Source organism: Rhineura floridana, chromosome 2, assembly GCF_030035675.1.
Source record: "Rhineura floridana isolate rRhiFlo1 chromosome 2, rRhiFlo1.hap2, whole genome shotgun sequence".
NCBI lineage: Eukaryota > Metazoa > Chordata > Lepidosauria > Squamata > Rhineuridae > Rhineura > Rhineura floridana.
The window spans coordinates 206,229,345-206,246,734 of record NC_084481.1 but is presented as its reverse complement, the minus strand read 5'-3'; the positions used below and the strand labels follow the sequence as shown (position 1 = coordinate 206,246,734).

The 17,390-nt window shown below is 39.9% G+C and overlaps 2 protein-coding genes across 11 annotated transcripts in view; both read left to right on the top strand.

Annotated features, from left to right (window-relative positions):
* ATXN3 (ataxin 3) overlaps positions 1–6,082 on the top strand; it is a 38,789-nt gene extending 32,707 nt beyond the window's left edge. For 5 of the 8 annotated variants that reach the window (XM_061611976.1, XM_061611981.1, XM_061611979.1 and 2 more), the window contains one exon: positions 1,832–6,081. In XM_061611976.1, the coding sequence (XP_061467960.1) occupies positions 1,832–1,926 (95 nt within the window). In that variant the 3' untranslated portion in view covers positions 1,927–6,081. Of the gene's footprint in view, positions 1–1,831 lie in introns of all 8 variants that reach the window. The other 3 variants (XM_061611978.1, XM_061611975.1, XM_061611977.1) reach the window with 1 other exon arrangement.
* A 963-nt stretch (positions 6,083–7,045) lies between these two features.
* TRIP11 (thyroid hormone receptor interactor 11) overlaps positions 7,046–17,390 on the top strand; it is a 46,266-nt gene continuing 35,921 nt past the window's right edge. For 2 of the 3 annotated variants that reach the window (XM_061611972.1, XM_061611971.1), the window contains exons 1-4: positions 7,505–8,027; positions 14,510–14,586; positions 14,740–14,850; positions 15,938–16,216. In XM_061611972.1, coding sequence (XP_061467956.1) covers positions 7,886–8,027; positions 14,510–14,586; positions 14,740–14,850; positions 15,938–16,216 — 609 coding nt within the window. In that variant the 5' untranslated portion in view covers positions 7,505–7,885. Of the gene's footprint in view, positions 7,130–7,504; positions 8,028–14,509; positions 14,587–14,739; positions 14,851–15,937; positions 16,217–17,390 lie in introns of those variants that run through there. The other variant, XM_061611973.1, reaches the window with a different exon arrangement.

Genomic DNA, 17,390 nt, shown 5'->3' with positions numbered 1-17,390 from the left:
CTGCGGGTTCCCCCAACGCTCAGAAGCAGATTTGGGGATGGTACAGGGGTAGGGAGGTGAGGGGGGACGCCCTGTTGTGCAAGTGGAAGTTGTTCAGCTCACACAGTTATTTAGTTGAATAACACCCATTGCCTTGCTGTTCTGCCTGCTGTTTTCTACATGAATCATCCTACTACTAATGAAGCAGGGACCTCTCGTTCATTTCATGAGTCGTCATTTCAGTGGCTTTATATCTTTCTGACTTGGGAAGATTTGGTATGGTTCTCTGTACTGCTTAGTAGCTGAAATAATTATATGATCCATGTTTGTGTGGGGTTGCTATCTGCTTCCAGTTTCTGTTTCAGTCAGTCAAGAGACATTCTAGAGCAATGGCTTTCTAACTCTTCATTAGCTATGGCTGCAGGTGGGATGGACTGCCTTCAAGTCGATCCTGGCTTATGGCGATTCTATGAATAGGGTTTTCATATTAAGCAGTATTCAGAGGGGATTTACCATTGCCTCCCTCTAAGGCTAGTCCTCCCCAGCTGGCTCGGGCCTGCTCAGTTCACCACAGCTGCGCAAGCCAGCACCTTCCTTGTCCACAACTGCCAGCTGGGGGGCAACTGGGCTCTTTGGGACTATGCAGGTTGCCCACAGCTGCACAGGTGCCAGGGCACGTAACTCCTGAGACACTCATTGTGGGGGTGATCTTTAGCTGGCCCTGGACACCGAGGAGACACGAGCAGGGATTTGAACTCACAGACTCTGGACTCCCACCCAGGCTCTCCTCCCCACTGTGCTGTACCAGCTGCAGGTGCAGCTACAAAGAATACAAAAATGAGAACAACAGAATGAAATTCAACAGGGATAAATGCAAAGTTCTACACTTAGGAAAAAGAAACCAAATGCACAGTTATAAGATAGGGATACTTGGCTCAGCAATACGACATGCGAGAAGGATCTTGGAATTGTCGTTGATCATAAGCTAAATATGAGCCAACAGTGCGATGCGGCTGCAAAAAAGGCTAATGCTATACTAGGCTGTATTAACAGAAGTATAGTTTCCAAATTGCGTGAAGTATTAGTTCCCCTCTATTCAGCACTGGTTAGGCCTCATCTTGAGTACTGTGTCCAGTTCTGGTCTCCGCAGTTCAAGAAGGATGCAGACAAACTGGAACAGGTTCAGAGGAGGGCAACAAAGATGATCAGGGAACTGGAAACAAAGCCCTATGAGGAGAGACTGAAAGAACTGGGCATGTTTAGCCTGGAGAAGACTGAGGGGAGATATGATAGCACTCTTTGAGTACCTGAAAGGTTGTCACACAGAGGAGGGTCGGGATCTCTTCTCGATTGTCCCAGAGTGCAGGACACAGAATAATAGGCTCAAGTTGCAGGAAGCCAGATTTCGACTGAACGTTGGGAACAACGTCCTAACTGTTAGAGCAATATGACAATGGAACCAATTACCTAGAGAGGTAGTCGGCTGTCCGACACTGGAGGCATTCAAGAGGCAGCTGGACAGCCATCTGTTGGGAATGCTTTGATTTGGATTCCTGCATTGAGCAGGGGTTGGACTTGATTGCCTTATAGGCCCCTTCCAACTCTACTATTCTATGACCCTCAGCAATTTTCAAGTGGTCCATGGGAAAAAAGTTGGGGGACCACTGATCTAGTAGTAATGCTACCCACTAACTGCTGCCCCTCATCTTGCAGTTGGGTGCACACTGAAAACTTTAAACTGCTGCTAAGATTTGAGCCTTTTATCAGGTGAAAGATATAAGTAAATCAATACATTTTCTCCTTTTATAGCAGTATTCCAAACCCTAATTAATTTTATCATGTTTCCTAACAGGAGGTGATATGAGTGAAGAAGACATGCTTCAAGCAGCCATGAATATGTCCTTGGAAACTGTTAGAAACAGCTTGAATGCTGAAGAAAAGAAATGACAAAAAAATCCTAGTTTTGTTTTATCTAAACACTAAGTCCTGTATTAATCCTTTTCAGGTGGTATAAAGGTAGGGTTCATTTCACTGATGTACCAAAGCAGGATAGAGCCCTAAAACCTATGGGGCTGAGGGTCAGAATTAAAAGACAATCTGCATATAATAAAAATAAAAAAATTTCACCTTAAAGGTTTTAGCTTTGCCCATGCCACTAGTTCTAATCAAGAAGGTAGATTTGCTGCACATAAACTAAAGGGTATTACTATGCCATAACATCTCGTCCAGCATTTTCCTTCCCCATGTTCAGGGTGAGGTAATGATAAATGCAATAGTTGTATGGGTTAGCTGCCCCACTCACTTGTGATGGCATGCTCTTGTGGGTTTTTAACAGCAAAATCGACTATACATACCTAGTTACATAGCAGTCCAGTGTTGAGGCCCTTCTGTTGCGATTGCGCTAGCCCACAATGTGTGACATCTGCAACTTCATCGGCTCACATATATGCTTAAAGACATTCCAAAAATCTCTTCTGTATTCTGGATAGCTTATATAATTCTATAATTTGCCTTTCACTTTTGAAAGATGTTTCAGTCACAGTGTAAATAATGGAAAGTTGGCTAGTATTCTCAGTCCTTCCACATTAAATATTTGAATAGATGAAATTAATCAAAATTCTTTTAACAGTATATGTAAGGACACAAAATGGTCTGGTTCCAGAACTTAAAGAACCACATTTTGATTGTCTTAAAGACTGCAAGAGATATACAAACCAACAAGCCCATCTTGAAACTTACTTTCGCAACCATAAAGGTTTTTCTTCTTCTGTTTGGAGGAGAAGGAAAAGTTTTTCTTTGTTACACTCTTTCTACATAGTTTTGGGCAGTTCTAGCATTGATGTGCTGTTCTAGCACAAGCACTTAGCAATCACCTGAATATTGGTTGAAATGCTAAAATCACAAGTGGTGGGGAATATTTGATAAAACAGTTCCCTTCACGTGTATTCTGTTGCAATGGAATTTTCTGATCCTTCACTTTATCCTTTCTCTTCATTCCTGTTTCTACAAGTGTTAGGCTGGATAAGCATAAGAAACTGCTTTATGTTGAGTCAAACCACTGGTCCGTTTAGTCCAGTATTGTCTACTCTGCCTGGCAATGGTTTTTCAAGGTCTCAGACAGGGACCTTTCCATCCCTGCTACCGAGTTTCTTTTAGCTGAGATTTTAATTAGGATTAAACCTGGGACTTTCTGCATGCAAAGCATGTACTCTACCATAAAGCTATAGCCCTCCCAGAATTCAAGGCTGATTTAGGAGTAAAGAAGATGAGGTAACATTTTGATACCACAACTTCAGTGCCACATTGTTAATGTGCATACCTGCTATCTGAAATGAACCCTGCATGTTACCTATGTGTTAAGAATGGATATTCATAAATGAATGCGTGTGGGTGTATATTCTATCAGCAGTTAACAAATGTCCTCTACTTGTAAGAATTCTTCAGCTTTTCATGAATGGCCTTCGTTCATGCACCTTACAGGTTTTTTCTATCCTTGTTTCTGTTACTGAGGAAAACTGGGGAGCAAACTTTCTGAACTAATTTTTCTTGTGTTAGTTGAAGTATAGAAGATGATGACCACATTTGGCATTCTATATTACAAAAACTAACTTTTCTCTTTTTGTAAATGGTGCTTTAAGCATACATTATGTTTACATATACAGTACATCTTATGGCGATGATCTTAGATGTTTACAGTGTTCACACTGTATTCTGTGCTTACACCATAGGCATTTGCCAGATATACCGAGGAAAATCTTGCAAAATGTAATGCTACTCTGTTTTGATAGTGTTTCAAAATTATTATTATATTGTACCATACTGATATGTCATCATTAGCTACTGAATGATAAATAACTGGAGTGTATTCAGTTAAGTCCTACTCAGAGTAGGCCCATCGAAATTAATGGCCTAAGTTAGTCTTGTCTATTAACTTCAGTGGGTCTACTCTGAGTAGGACTAGCATGGCATACCACTCTATGCAAACATGGTACGATAAAATAATATCGCACAAAAAAGAACACTTGGATTTTGATAGCATTTGTTTACAATAAAGTTATTTAAATGCTTGGTTAGTTATAGGAGCAAAATCCCACTTACCTTACTTGCTTCCTATTTTGTTGATCTCTTTAAAACCGTTGCATAAGTATGGGCAATGGGATTTGCTCTGAGAATAAGCACTGCTTTTAAAAATGCATCTAGCTTTACTATTCCATAAACTTAAGGCAACACTGTTTGGCTCTACATGATTTACTTGATTTATTAAGAGCAGGAAATTAGCTTGCCAAACTTGATGCACAGTCATTGTTTTTAAAATGTTTGCATCATTAGTTACATAAAGCTGTCTGCATTGGGGTTTTTTTGTTTGTTTTGCTTTTAAGCTATTACTTGAAAATAAATATGCTAAGGGATTCATATAAAACATGAAATGAAATCATGGAGGTCTATAAAAACCATAATTCTCTTTTTTTCTGTGTACTTTTCCAATAAATGGTGTTCTTTGGGGCCAGCTGAATTGGGATGAATTTAGGGCCACTTTTTTCAAGATAGGTTTACCTGAATGCAATGTCCAAGAACATACATGGACCACATAAATTATGAAGTGTGCAAAGGTTTCAAAAAGTTTACCTTTCCATTTAGAATACACCAAATGGGAAAAGATGGAGGCCTGCTGTTGTATACATTATAAAGTAAAGCTGTGGTTAAAACTACATACACCTTACAAAATTGAAGAAGTGCATGTATTTTTGTAGCCTTTATAGTTATTTTGAAATGCAAGATTTCTATATATGGAAACAGATTTGCAAAATCTAGCTTTAAAATGCTTTTGAAAGTTATAAAACTGCAGTCCATGACCGTGGTTGTCACTGCTCTGTTATCATAACCCTCAAGTTATCTAACCAAGGGTTGTGTTAATGGGAAGCATTGAGGGGCTGTTTATCTTCAGTTTTTAGAATCTTACATGAATATTTTTCCATGAGTTTGTACTGTAGTTGTGGCAATGGGGCATTCTTCAAACGCAGCAATGACTATGAAATGAACAGAAGATAAATCCAGTGCTTCTGATGCTTTAGGTGGTTTTATCACTGACATTGGATAACAGACTTCGTCCATAAAGCCTGTTTGGCGTTAAAACTGTCTGAAGCATAGGAAGCATTGACTGTATCTTCTGTTCATTTCATAGTCTTAGTGCCACATTTGAAGAATGTAGGATCCAGTTCTGGCAGGAGGATAAAACATATTTCTTGAAAAGCCTCTAATGTTAAAATTCTATTTATAGGTTACTTGTCTCCTTCACATTCTATCCAGGTCCTGCAGTAATATAGAACCTTGACCAAAACCTTTTGCTCCAGCCATCTTCTCTCTCAATCAAATTGAGTGTTCAGTGGAGGTGTGCCATAAACACATTACCTTTCAGATCAAATTGTGTCAGCAGTGTGTGTGGGGGGGAGGGGTGCAACTTTTGTAACTAAGGAAAACCTTGAGGAAAGTTAAGCTTGCTCTCAGATCAATGACACTGCATTTATGTATGGCTCCTAGACAACCCTGCTGACTGTTATTCTTAAATGAGACAATTGATGGTCCTGCTTGGAAGAACCCTATGTGTGGATGCTGACCTCAGGGCTAGGGGAAAAAATCTTATGTTAGCGTAAGATTACTGCATAGAATGCTGGAGTGAAATGAACTATATTTGACTATAAATCAGTTAAGAAGATCCCATCAGACTGTCTTGTTTTACCAGGATGGGAAAGAAAAAAAATACACACAGGGAAAACAGGCTCTTTTGTGATTAAACCCAATGTTCAGAATGTGTATACCTGTCTAGAAGCCAGCAATAAATGCTAATACCAGTATCTAGATATGCATGTCTTTTCATACCAGAACTTACATCTGTAAATTTTGAATTTGTTTTGTAAATAAAGTTTAACTATTTTAAATCCTGTTGCTATAACAGTAGACATCTTTTTCCAAACCTCAAATGTTTGGTCCTGCTATCTTTGTGATACTGGCTATATAAGAGCAAAGAATGAAAGAACACATTGGCATTTCTTTAAGGTTTGATTACTAAGAGGAATTTGACTTTCATTTCTAGAAATGTGAAAATTTGATAATGCTTGTAAATATTTCTCTCCATGAAGGAGAATTTTTTTTAAAAGGTACATTCTAGGACTTTACCAAAACTGTAAAATACATTAAAGAATCTTGTCAGTCTTTAAGGAAAAAGAATAAACTATGCTTCCAGTTACAGAGCTTCTTTAAGATGTTAAAACATTATAGACACGATTTGTTTGTTATTTTTAATTATCAACTTTATATTTGGGACACATTATTTGCTAACTTTGTGGACAGCTGAAAACTAGAACACAGTGACCTAATTTTCAGTTACAACTTAAAAGAACTATATTAATTTGGTAGCTTCCAATCTTTATACCTAGTATAACTGGCTACTGTCAGGACAGGGTAGAGTAGCAGGACTCGAGTTAGCTGCAAACAGTTTGACTACAGTATTTTTGGAAAGCATCTACAGAAGTTTTGTGAAATGTGAGTCATAACGTGTTACTCAGGTGTAAGTCCAATAGATTTCAGTGCAGCTTACTTGGGATGGAAGTGTGAAAAAGGATTGCACCGTTTTAAAAAAGGGATACGGAATGCGACTAAATTCCCCCAAAGACGGAGTATGGGAGAAAGTGCAAGCATAGCTTTTCTTTCATGGAGGGAAGAGAGAGACTCGGTATACTACGAGAGAAAAAACTTTGTATGTTAAGGTTTGAAATTGATGCTGAAAGTAACGGAGAATCTGCAGATTCAGAGCGGTGCTCATAACTAAATTTCTCCTGTCTCCAGTTTGGAGCGCAGATTTGAAAGAAACTTTCTGAAAAACGCTGTACAGTATCACGTTGAAGAACCTCCGCCGTTAACATCCTACTAGGGGCGGTAACGTGGGTTTAACTTCAGCAGCTGCCGCTGATACTTACCAATCACTAAGCCCTGTCTGCAGGGGGGCGGAGCTTAAAGAGGTCCAATCACACCGAAGGGAGAAAAATTATTTTTAAATGTATGCAATGTATTCTGAACTGGCATAAGGGCTGAGCCGGCCCAAGCCATTTTGCCGCCTGAAGCGAAGCAGAGGCAATGGAGCCACACAAAAAAAGTAGGGGGTGGCATCTATACACGTAATAGAACTTCTTTTATTTGTCCTGGAAACAGGTGGATAGAACAATTTTATTGCCGAAATTATAAGCATAATCTATTTCATGGCTAAACTGCAATCCCTTGTACGCTTACTCCACTTAACTTGGTGTAATTTAATAGCAAGCAAAATACGCACAGGATTCGGGCTACCATTCCTACACTTAACTCGGGAATAATAAGCCCCATTAAACATTAAGGCTTTACTGCGGAGTAAACGTGCATGCGATCGGGCCATATCCTTCAACCTCCGAGCAAGCATCCACAGGATCGGGCCAGAAGACAGACGAGCTGGAGGAGCCTGGCGACGGTTAGGCTGCCTGTGCGTCGTCCACGCCCCGCTAGAAGGCGTAGCGCCTCTCCTAGCCTCCTGTATCCCGACTTGCCTTGCTTTCTGGGACACGTCCCTGGGCGTCCAGAGGGGCACGCTAGCCGCTCGCACTCTATGGCGACTGGAAGGTGTCATGGTGGCCGTTGAGGTGGCATCCCCACCTGGAGGCCCTACAGCTGACTGAAGAGACCGAACGGGAGGGTGTAGGGCGCTATGGCGGGCCTCTTACTTTAAGAACTGGCTTCCCTTCTCTGGGTTACTCACCTGAAGGGCGAACCCGGGTTGGGAAGTGGTGGGGAGGAGAGCCGGTGACTGCTGCTGCTGTTGCTGCTGCTCCCTTGTTTATCCTCCCTGAGGGTTGGTGGGCCCTGCTCAGCGACAGCTGGGATGGCGTCGTGGTTGGGGGGCCTGGGGGCGGGGCTTGGCCAGTCCCTGGTGGGCCAGGTGGGAGGCAGCCTGTCGACCCTGACCGGGCAGATCTCCAGCTTCACCAAGGATATGCTGTTAGAAGGCACGGAGGAGGTGGGAGGTAAGGAAAGTGATAACACTCAAAGGGGCTTTGATGTAGAAAAGACGAAGGAGGGATCCCTGATCAAAGTGTCCAGAGTAAGGGAGGGAATAGGTCTGCACTTGGGACTGTCCATAAATATGAAATGTATCCTGTGGATGGAAAGGAAACGATCCGGGTGGAGTAAGGTTTCCAGTGTAGTTGCCAGTTGCTGGGGATCACGGCTGGGGAGAGTCCAGTTGAACTCAGGTCCTCCTTTTGGGCTTCCCATAAGCATTTGGTTGGCTGCTGTGAAAAGAGAAGTCTGGATTAAATGGGCCATTGGCCTTATCCAGCAGGGCACTTACGTTTTTATGTGGAGGCAAGGTAGGAGCCCCAAATCAAGAGCCTCCAGAAGGAGAGAAGGGATTTATTTTGAACTGAAGATACTTTATTTTTACTTCAGCATTACTGTCTTGCCCACATACCTCAAATACCCAAGGCCTCAAACAATATAAATCTATAAATGCAATGTTATCAAAACAATCCAAATATTAAAACTAATTAAAAGGACAGAATTGCTACAAAATTGTTTTAAGTCTCATTTCATAAAACAGTAACTTAAAAAGAAAAGTCTTGACTGCTCACCAAAAGTCAAGCAGTGATGGAATGTGGTGAAGTTGCTTTGTCCACTACAGAAGAACCTCCATAAGTAGCAGGGGAACACAAGAGTAGGAAAATAAGTGCTTGTTAGGCTATAGACAATTTATTATTTATTTATTTATTAAATTTATATCCCACCCTTCCTCCCAGAAGGAGCCCAGGGCAACAAACAAAAACACTCTAAGACATCTTTTAAAAAGACTTTAAAACATACTATAACAAAAATCCTTAAAAACATATTAAAATAAAACACCTTAAAGAACATCTTTTAAAAACATCTTAAAAAGTAGTTCCAACGCAGAAGCAGACTTTAATAAGGATTGGGGCAATTCTTCAGATATTCTGATTCCAGGGCATTCAGGGCTCTATATGCTAAAACCATCACTTTAAATTAAGCTTAGATACACATTGCCAACCAGTTTACATGATAAGGTATCAGAGTTAAAGAAGTACCAGCATTTTGAACTCGTCCTTTATGGATAGTCCCCTTGCACCAAACAAGTCAGATATTGAGGGGTAGGGGGAGTAACATAGTTGTGTCAGGAGAGAAGTCTGTTACTGGTCAAAATAAAACAAGTGGTATATTTCAAGCGGAGACCATTAAATGAAGTACATCACAAAAGTAAGTCAAAGTACCATGAAAAGTATAGAGGAGGGGACTGTGTAGGATGGTTGGCTGAAAAGAATCAGAAATTATGTAAGATTTCTTGGATGTTGTGTTGGCTGGTATAAGTAGCTTTAAAGATCTAAACCCAGGGGTTGTTTAGATTCTAAATACATCCTGTTTTAATCTGTAGTTCAGAAGTGGGGAACCTGTGGCCCTCCAGCCGCTTCTGGAATCCAAATCCCATCAGGCCACCCAGCATGTCCAAGGGTTAGGAAAGATGGGAGTTGTAGTCCAGCAATTTCTGGAGGTCCACTGTTTTTCTACTCTTGCTGTAGATGCTTTGATTGCTAATTATATATAGATAATAAAGATCCAGACTGTTGCACTGCTTTGTGGTGATTTCAGTCTTACTTGGACAGCTGCTTTCAGAGAGTGGTACTTAGGGGATGCTGCTTTACCCATTGGTACTTTCAATATGGACATTAAAACGTTATTTATGCTCTTGGCTTGCTTCCCTAAGCAGGGGTGAAGAACCCGTGGCCCTCCAGGCATTGTTGAACTGAAACTCCCATCATCCCTGAAGTCCAACAACATTTGGAGGGCCTCCTGCCCAAAACAATTTAGATGGCTTTGGGTTTGGACATAATAATACACAACAGTTAATTGTAGATGGATGTGAAACCCTTTGACCTAGCGAGGTAGTGGGCTCTCCGACACTGGAAGAGGCAGCTGGACAGCCATCTTGTCGGGAATGCTTTGATTTGGATTCCTGCATTGAGCAGGGGGTTGGATTTGATGGCTTTATAGACCCCTTCCACCTCTACTATTCTGGTTCTATGACCTCACAGCTGTGCTATAGTAGGAGAGGGGAAAGCAACAGCCCAAGAATCAAGTTTATAATGATGAATTGCAGTACATCCAAACCAGAACATTGTGTTCTTTAATCTCTAGGCTGCTGTACACATTTTTTTTTCGTAATGGATATTGCTTCCATGGAAGAAAAAGTGTTTGCACCTGATGCACCTCTACATAGGAGAAGCATGTAGAACATATGTATACTGTTGGAACGGCCATAGCTTGGTGGTACAGGATCTGCTTTGCTTATAGAAGGTCCCAGGTTCACTCCCTGAAATCTCCAGGTAGGGTTGGGAATATCCCCAGTCTGAAACCCTGAAGACCCACTGCCTGCCAGTGTAGACAATACTGAGCTAGATGGACCAATGGTCTGATTCAGTATAAGGAAGATTCAAAAGTTCGGCTATGCACATGCACTTATTTATTGTGTATTCACAGATGTACAGTAACATAAATGTGTGTGTTCTTCACTCACTTCTGATAGTATATTCATGTTGTATGTGCTTTTCCTACATAGAGGTGCTTCCCATGGAAGAATCATGTAATAAGGAGCTCCATGTCTGCTAGTTATTGGAAGTGGATCCCAGAGAATTATCCCAGACTTTTGTGGTGATGGTGTGTTTAAATGTTTTCCTGCAGTGGAGGAGTGTATTCCCTATTGGGTTGCTCCTCCCATTCACTTCAGTAGGCAGGGCTATGCAAATCACATTTGTAACTGCTATCCTTTATAATGGAGAGCCTCCCCCAGAGAATGATCTCTAATATCAGTTTCTTGTGGTCTCACTTTTAAAAATATACTCAGGTTTTAAGTTTTGTTGTACGAATAGAGTGTTATAGAAAGGTTGCGTTCCCATGCATTTTTGTGGATGGTTTATTAAAAATGATGTAGCACATTGGTTTCAAGTGAGACAAATTCAAGCATTCTGTAAGACATATCTGTGTATCCATGATATGCTTAGCAGTCTTAACGCAATTTGAAAGTATCTGCATACAATCTGAGGGGCGACTGAAAGGAGTGTTTTCTATATTGTATAATAAATTCATGTCTGCTTCTGGGGCAGTTTAAACAGTCTGAAGGAACTATGAGAGGCTGACCTTGGAAATGAAATGCTAGAGAGAGTTTGGAACAGTTTGTGGAGTAAGCCTCCTTTGAAAACAACTTCTGCCAGGCTAAGGGAAACAATGTTTATACTATTCTATAGATGGTATTCAGTTGAATAGAATGAACAATTCTCTGTCCTGTGAACGCTGGAGAGGGTGCAACCTGAGGGGAAGCTTCTTCCGCATGTGGGATTGCCTTGCAGTTTATGACATGTGGCAGCACATCTTTCAGGAAACATCCTCGATTGTTTTCCACCTTGTCCCAATAGACCCAGATGCTCTTATGAATCTCACACATAAATATCTCATTCTCTTTCTGTTATTGATGTCTGGAGTTGAGATTGTGCAACACTGGTGCTATAACTCTCCATTTCCGCTGTTGGGGTGGTGGGACAAAGTATGGTCTTTAGCTCTAGTGGAAAAATTGACAGTGCAACTGGACCCTGAGAGGGGCAAAAGTGAAGGAAACCTTTGAGGGGGGTTGGTATCATTTTATAGTGTATGTAGTACAACAAAGAGGGACAGTATTGCCTCCATTATCTCAAAAATCCTTCTGGACTGATACTATCCCTAAGCATTTCTGGAACTTAAGCTAAATTAATGTTTTGAAGTATCCTGCCTTTTGTGTGCAACATGGTAAAGTTGTCAAGATACATGCACTCAAATGTTTTATTATTGTAAGGCTTATTGATAGTTTGTAAGTGCTTGTTTTCTTTTGCTGTACTGTATCTTGTTTTTAAAAAATTCTTGAAAAGTTCTCAGTAAAAATACATTGCAAAAAAAGTGATGTAGCTTGCATAACTAATTATTATTTAGTCATCATCTTTACTTGAATGGAAACAATATATTCTGTGCTGCCTTGAGGCATGCCATATGGAATAAATGAGAGGAACTAAACATGCAAGAAATCAGGAGGGTCTTTCTTTTTTAAAAAAATCAACTTTCTATAGCAAAATCTACATTTTTAATGACAGATGGAACTTTTTGGGTCAAGTGAGGATAATGTTTATGTCACTGACCAAAAATTCAAGATGTGCAGTTCTGGCAGAGCTTTGTGCCCTTTGGAGTTTGATTTTTAGCCATTGGCTTTGTATATATTTGTGTACCTGGGCAATGTTAGAAAGCATGCCACTAATTTAAACTAAATAGAAAAGTATATTAACAATTAGAAATATGTGATAATTGTTTTTCAGGAAAGGTTTGTGCCAAGTTATACTATTGTGTTGGTTAGTAGCATGCAATTTAATTGTGGTTTTCTTTGTTGATTCATTTAATCTACAATTGGCTTTGTTCCATTTAGAATAGTATGGGTTTTTGAGATTTGTAAGCAAATTTCTGATGAGATATCTTCCCTAAGTGATTTCAGCTTCAAGGGCTTAGTACAACTGGTACTATTATTATGACCCCTTAATAATAATCACTAATAGGCAAAAAAAACTTGTGGTTTAAGAACGTACCTATAGCCAACAGATATTTCTATCAAACTTTAAAAAGCAGGGAGATTGGGCAGCTATAGTGAATGCACCAGGGGAGCAGGACATTTTTACAAATTTGTAGGGCAGTACACTATCTCGGAGAGGAGGTCAGGTCTCCTCTCCAGGTGCATTCACTATAGCTGCCCAATCTCCCTGCTTTTAAAAGTTTGATAGAAATATCTGTTGCCTGTAGGTACGTTCTTAAACCACAAGGGTTTTTGCCTATTCGTGAATGTTATAGCAGTTTATTGCTTAAATGTTGGGAGAAGAGATTACAGAAGTAATTGTGACATGATTGAGAAATAAGGGAGAAATAATACTTCAGTCCCCTGAACAGTGTTTCTGGGAGGGCCTGCTCTTTGAACACAGTCAAAACAGCCACTGATGTGAGTGAGGAATTACTGATCTTCTAGTCAGAAGCTGCATAGCCAAAAGGTTGTATCCAGTGCTCACACAACAGACGTCCACTTGTGCAATGGAAATTCCCCCTCTCTTCCACTCACCTGCATTATAGGAACCTAGGGATATAGGAAGCTGCCTTATACTGAGTCAGACCATTGGTCCATCTAGCTCAATATTGTCTACACTAACTGGCAGCGGGTCTCCAGGGTTTCAGACAGGACTCTCTCCCAAGCCCTGCCTAGAGATGCCCAGGATTGAACCTGGGACCTTCTGCTTGCTTTTCCCTCCTCCTTCCCAATTCTTTTTCCTTGTGTATCATGTCTTTTTAGATTGTGAGCTTAAGGACAGAGACCATCTTAGTACTGATTTTTTGTAAGCCGCTCCTGAGATCCTTTTTGGCTGAAGGGTGGGATATAAATGCCTTAAATTAAAAAAAATCTAACAGTTGTTTTCTGTTGTGATGTACACTTTCTGTGTTATAATTGTAAGACAATTTCCCTTTTTTAATGTACCTGAAGACCTAAATCAGATGCTAATTTTTGAGATAATGTCCACACAAATTGACTTTTATCACCTCCGTGTCATGTGAGGTTGAGTTGCTGTGAAACAGGCACTGAATTTAAAAAAAGAAAGGTTACATCATCTGAGACATTTTTCGTAGTGTACACTCAGAAGACAAAGTTCAGCCATGGTGTTAAAGGTTTATGCTGTGGCTGTTAAATCAATTGTCAAACAGTAGTGCAATTCCAGTGATTAGCCATTCTTCCAACAGGGGTGTTGTGAAAAAGCCAAAATATTTCGGGTTCCTAGAACTTGTAGGACATACCCTCCAATGTTTACTTTAAAATGTGTAATGATATTTTTAAAGACCTTTACACCTGCCATTGATATAGAAGCTTAAACATTGAGAATTGATATTCTAAACATACCAATAAAGAAATTTAACTTAGTTCTGATTAAAGTTCAGCATTGCCTAGTAGTATCATTTGTTATTATACATAAACAGCCACTGTATTTGGGGGGGGGGGGAAGCTGCTGCAGCTAATTTAGTTACCCTGTTTTCTAAGGAACAGCATTTCATTTTCCAAGGAGAGATAAGTCTAGTTCTATGCAAGTTTTGTGTACAGAGGAGAAAAAACAATTGTAGCAGAGTCAGTCTTCCTGAGTTTAGTTGGAGAAGCTGTTAAATCTGCAAAATGTTGTCTGTTATGTGTTTGTTTCTATTTTAAATCCAACACTCGTGAATTCTAAAGTGTGGTGGTGTTATTTTAAATTGACTTTTAGAAGGCTACTACAGAAGGAGTAGTCGTTCAGCCTAGGAAAGCTTTTTAAAGTCTGCTTTGGAGTGACACTTCTTAATACTTGTTTTATAATGTTTTAAAATAATGTTTTATTTGCATTTCCTTCCCTACTCTTCTCAGGTTCTGCAACAGACTTTCCTGTATCCAGCTCTAGTCTGCGAGACGTAGAAAATATTCATGCAACACTGAGATCAGAGGTAAAACAGGAATCTGTAAAAGTAAAACCATGTAGAAAAAATAACTTATGTCCTTAAGTATAGACTTCTTGGCATATTTTATATAATACAGGGTTGGGTTAAATTGGATTTAGGATTCTTTTATTTGAATATTCATTTTACTTTTTTCTCTAGAATGAGAGATTGAAGAAGGCTTATAATGATCTGGAAGAAAAAAACGAAGCAGCGGAACTTCAAATAAAGCAGCAATCGATAGAATACAGGAAACAGCTACAGCAGAAAGAGGTACAAAGTGGCACAGAAAATGTTAAACAGCATAGATGTGCATCTTGATTTATTAACTAAATTTATAATTTTTAACGTAAGGGTTGAAACAGGAGATTCGAGGGTTTTGTGTACATGTGTGTTACTGGTTCTTTTAATGAAGTATATTATCGATAATGTTCTTCATGAGTTATGTGGCATTGTCTACTCACAATTTTCTTGCCAAGTTGCAATTTGTCTGAAGTCCTGAAGGATCTATATAAAAGTTGCAGACTTAGGAATTTTCTATTTGTGTGTCAGATGTGCCAAAATTTAAGGTTGGTTATGTTTCATTCATGGTAATGTCGAGATTTTTGAAATAGGAATGATTGATTCAGTTCTTCATAGATTTCTTGAATTATTGTGGTTGCTGGAATTTCACTGGATGACTAAAACATAGAAATATGATATGAACGTCATGTTAGGTTTGCCCTAGTTGCAGAGTAATATTCCTTTTCCAGTAGACCATAGCCTAGTGTAGATGCTTTCCTGGATCAAGGATACTGTTCTCATAATGGAGAAGTAGGTGGCCACCTTATATGATACATATGTATACATACACACACTCTGTCTTGTCTCTCTTCTAAGGAGGAAGAACCTTTGTATACAGCCATCCATGTGGAGTATGTAGTAGTAGCTGTACAAATAATAATGCATTGTGTTATGAGCATGATGAATGGAAATAAATATTCCCACTCTTATCACAGATAAAAGATTTTCCGACCAGGATAAGCATCGGAACAGGATCTATGTGAAAAATGTGTTCGTGCAATGCCTGTAGTTAATCAAATCCAAATAACATAAATGGTTACTTGAAAGAGGAATTGCAGAACTTCTGGTCAAGAAAACGCCCCATTTGATACCACTTGTAACCACTGAGTTACACGTGAAATTTCTTTCCTACTTTATTACATGTACAATCTGTGAAGTCTCTTTGTTCAGATGGGAGTATTTTTATCAGTTAATAGGGAAATAGCCAGTTTATGACACGGTTAAAATAGAACCATCTTCTGTGATTATTGGTTCCTCCTTAATAAACTGTACATGTCACTGTGTCCTGTCTATTTAGGTGGAGATCAGTCATCTTAAAGCTAGGCAGAATGCACTACAGGAACAGCTGCAGAAGGTGCAGTCAGCTGCTCAGTCAGCCCAGTTAGGAGCTGCTGTGTCTCCATCAACAACTACATCAACTTCCTTTGTCCCTATGGTTAGACATAGTTCTTCTGGTTTTCATGGAGATGACATGGACTTTGGAGATGTAATCTGGTCCCAGCAAGAAATAAACAGACTGTCCAATGAAGTTTCTAAGCTTGAATCTGAAGTTGACCATTGGAAGCAGATTGCACAGGTGAGTCACTTTCCTCTGTAGAAAGTTTGCTGAATTTATAACACACTTTTTAACTGGTAAGGAAAACAATGCTACAGTCTGTTCTAGTGGCAGGAATTTCCTCAGACATTAGTTAAGTCTATTCATATTGATAACTTTTTCCTCATTCCTAAAACTGGGTAATCCTAGTTTCTAGATCCATTTCAGTTGGGATTTAGATCTGGTTTTGGCACAGAAACCGCCTTGGTCACCCTGTATGATGACCTGTGTTGCAGCAGAGATGCTCTGGTAACCTCTTGGCTAGTTTACTGCAGTTCCTTATACATGGGGCTGCCTTTGAAGATAGTTCAGAAACTGCAACTGGGGCAGAATTCAGCAGCCAGATTGCTAGCTGGGGCAAGAGAGTTTGAGCACATAACACAAATTTTGTCACAACTGCACTGGCTACCAATTAGTGCTGGTTTTGCCCTATAAACCCTTCAATGATTAAGGATCCCAATATCTCAAGGACCGCTCTCTCCATATGAACAAACCTGAGCCCTGTGTCTGGCATCTGAGTTGCTGTGCTACCTCAGAGGGAGATGTAGAGGGTGGCGACATGAGAACGGGTTTTCTCAGTGGTCTCTCCCCTCCCCCCTCCAATTTATGGAACATTCTCCCCAGGAAGGCACACCTGGTGCCATTATTATCTATCTTTAGGCTCCAGGCAAAAACACTTCTCCTGGGCATTCGGCTCTTAATTTTGGAGGGGTTTGGAGGGCTTTTGATGATGTAGCCTCTTTTAAGCGGGTGGGCTGTCCCACTGCGTTTTAAATTTATGTACTGTGTTATAAAAAAAATTATCTGTTTCTTTTTATATATATATTGGTTTTAATCTTTTTATTGATTGTAAGTTGCTTTGGGTTCATTATTGTGAAGAAAAGTGACTAATAAATTCAATAGATAAAATAAAAATATATTAACACAAATGGCATAAGAGTTGTATACTTGTGGTGATAGTATTCAGTTTACTCTGTGAACCATAGAGACCAAAACTCTGCAAGCCTATGGTGGAACGAAACCTTAGCCTGTAATGCTTGGGTTATAAAGCTCTGAGAACAAGCTTGCCTCGCTGAAGCTCTCAGGTACTCATGTTTGTTGTTTGTGACATGTCAAAATGGATAGAATGTAAGCATTGAATCTTAAGTTTGGGGCT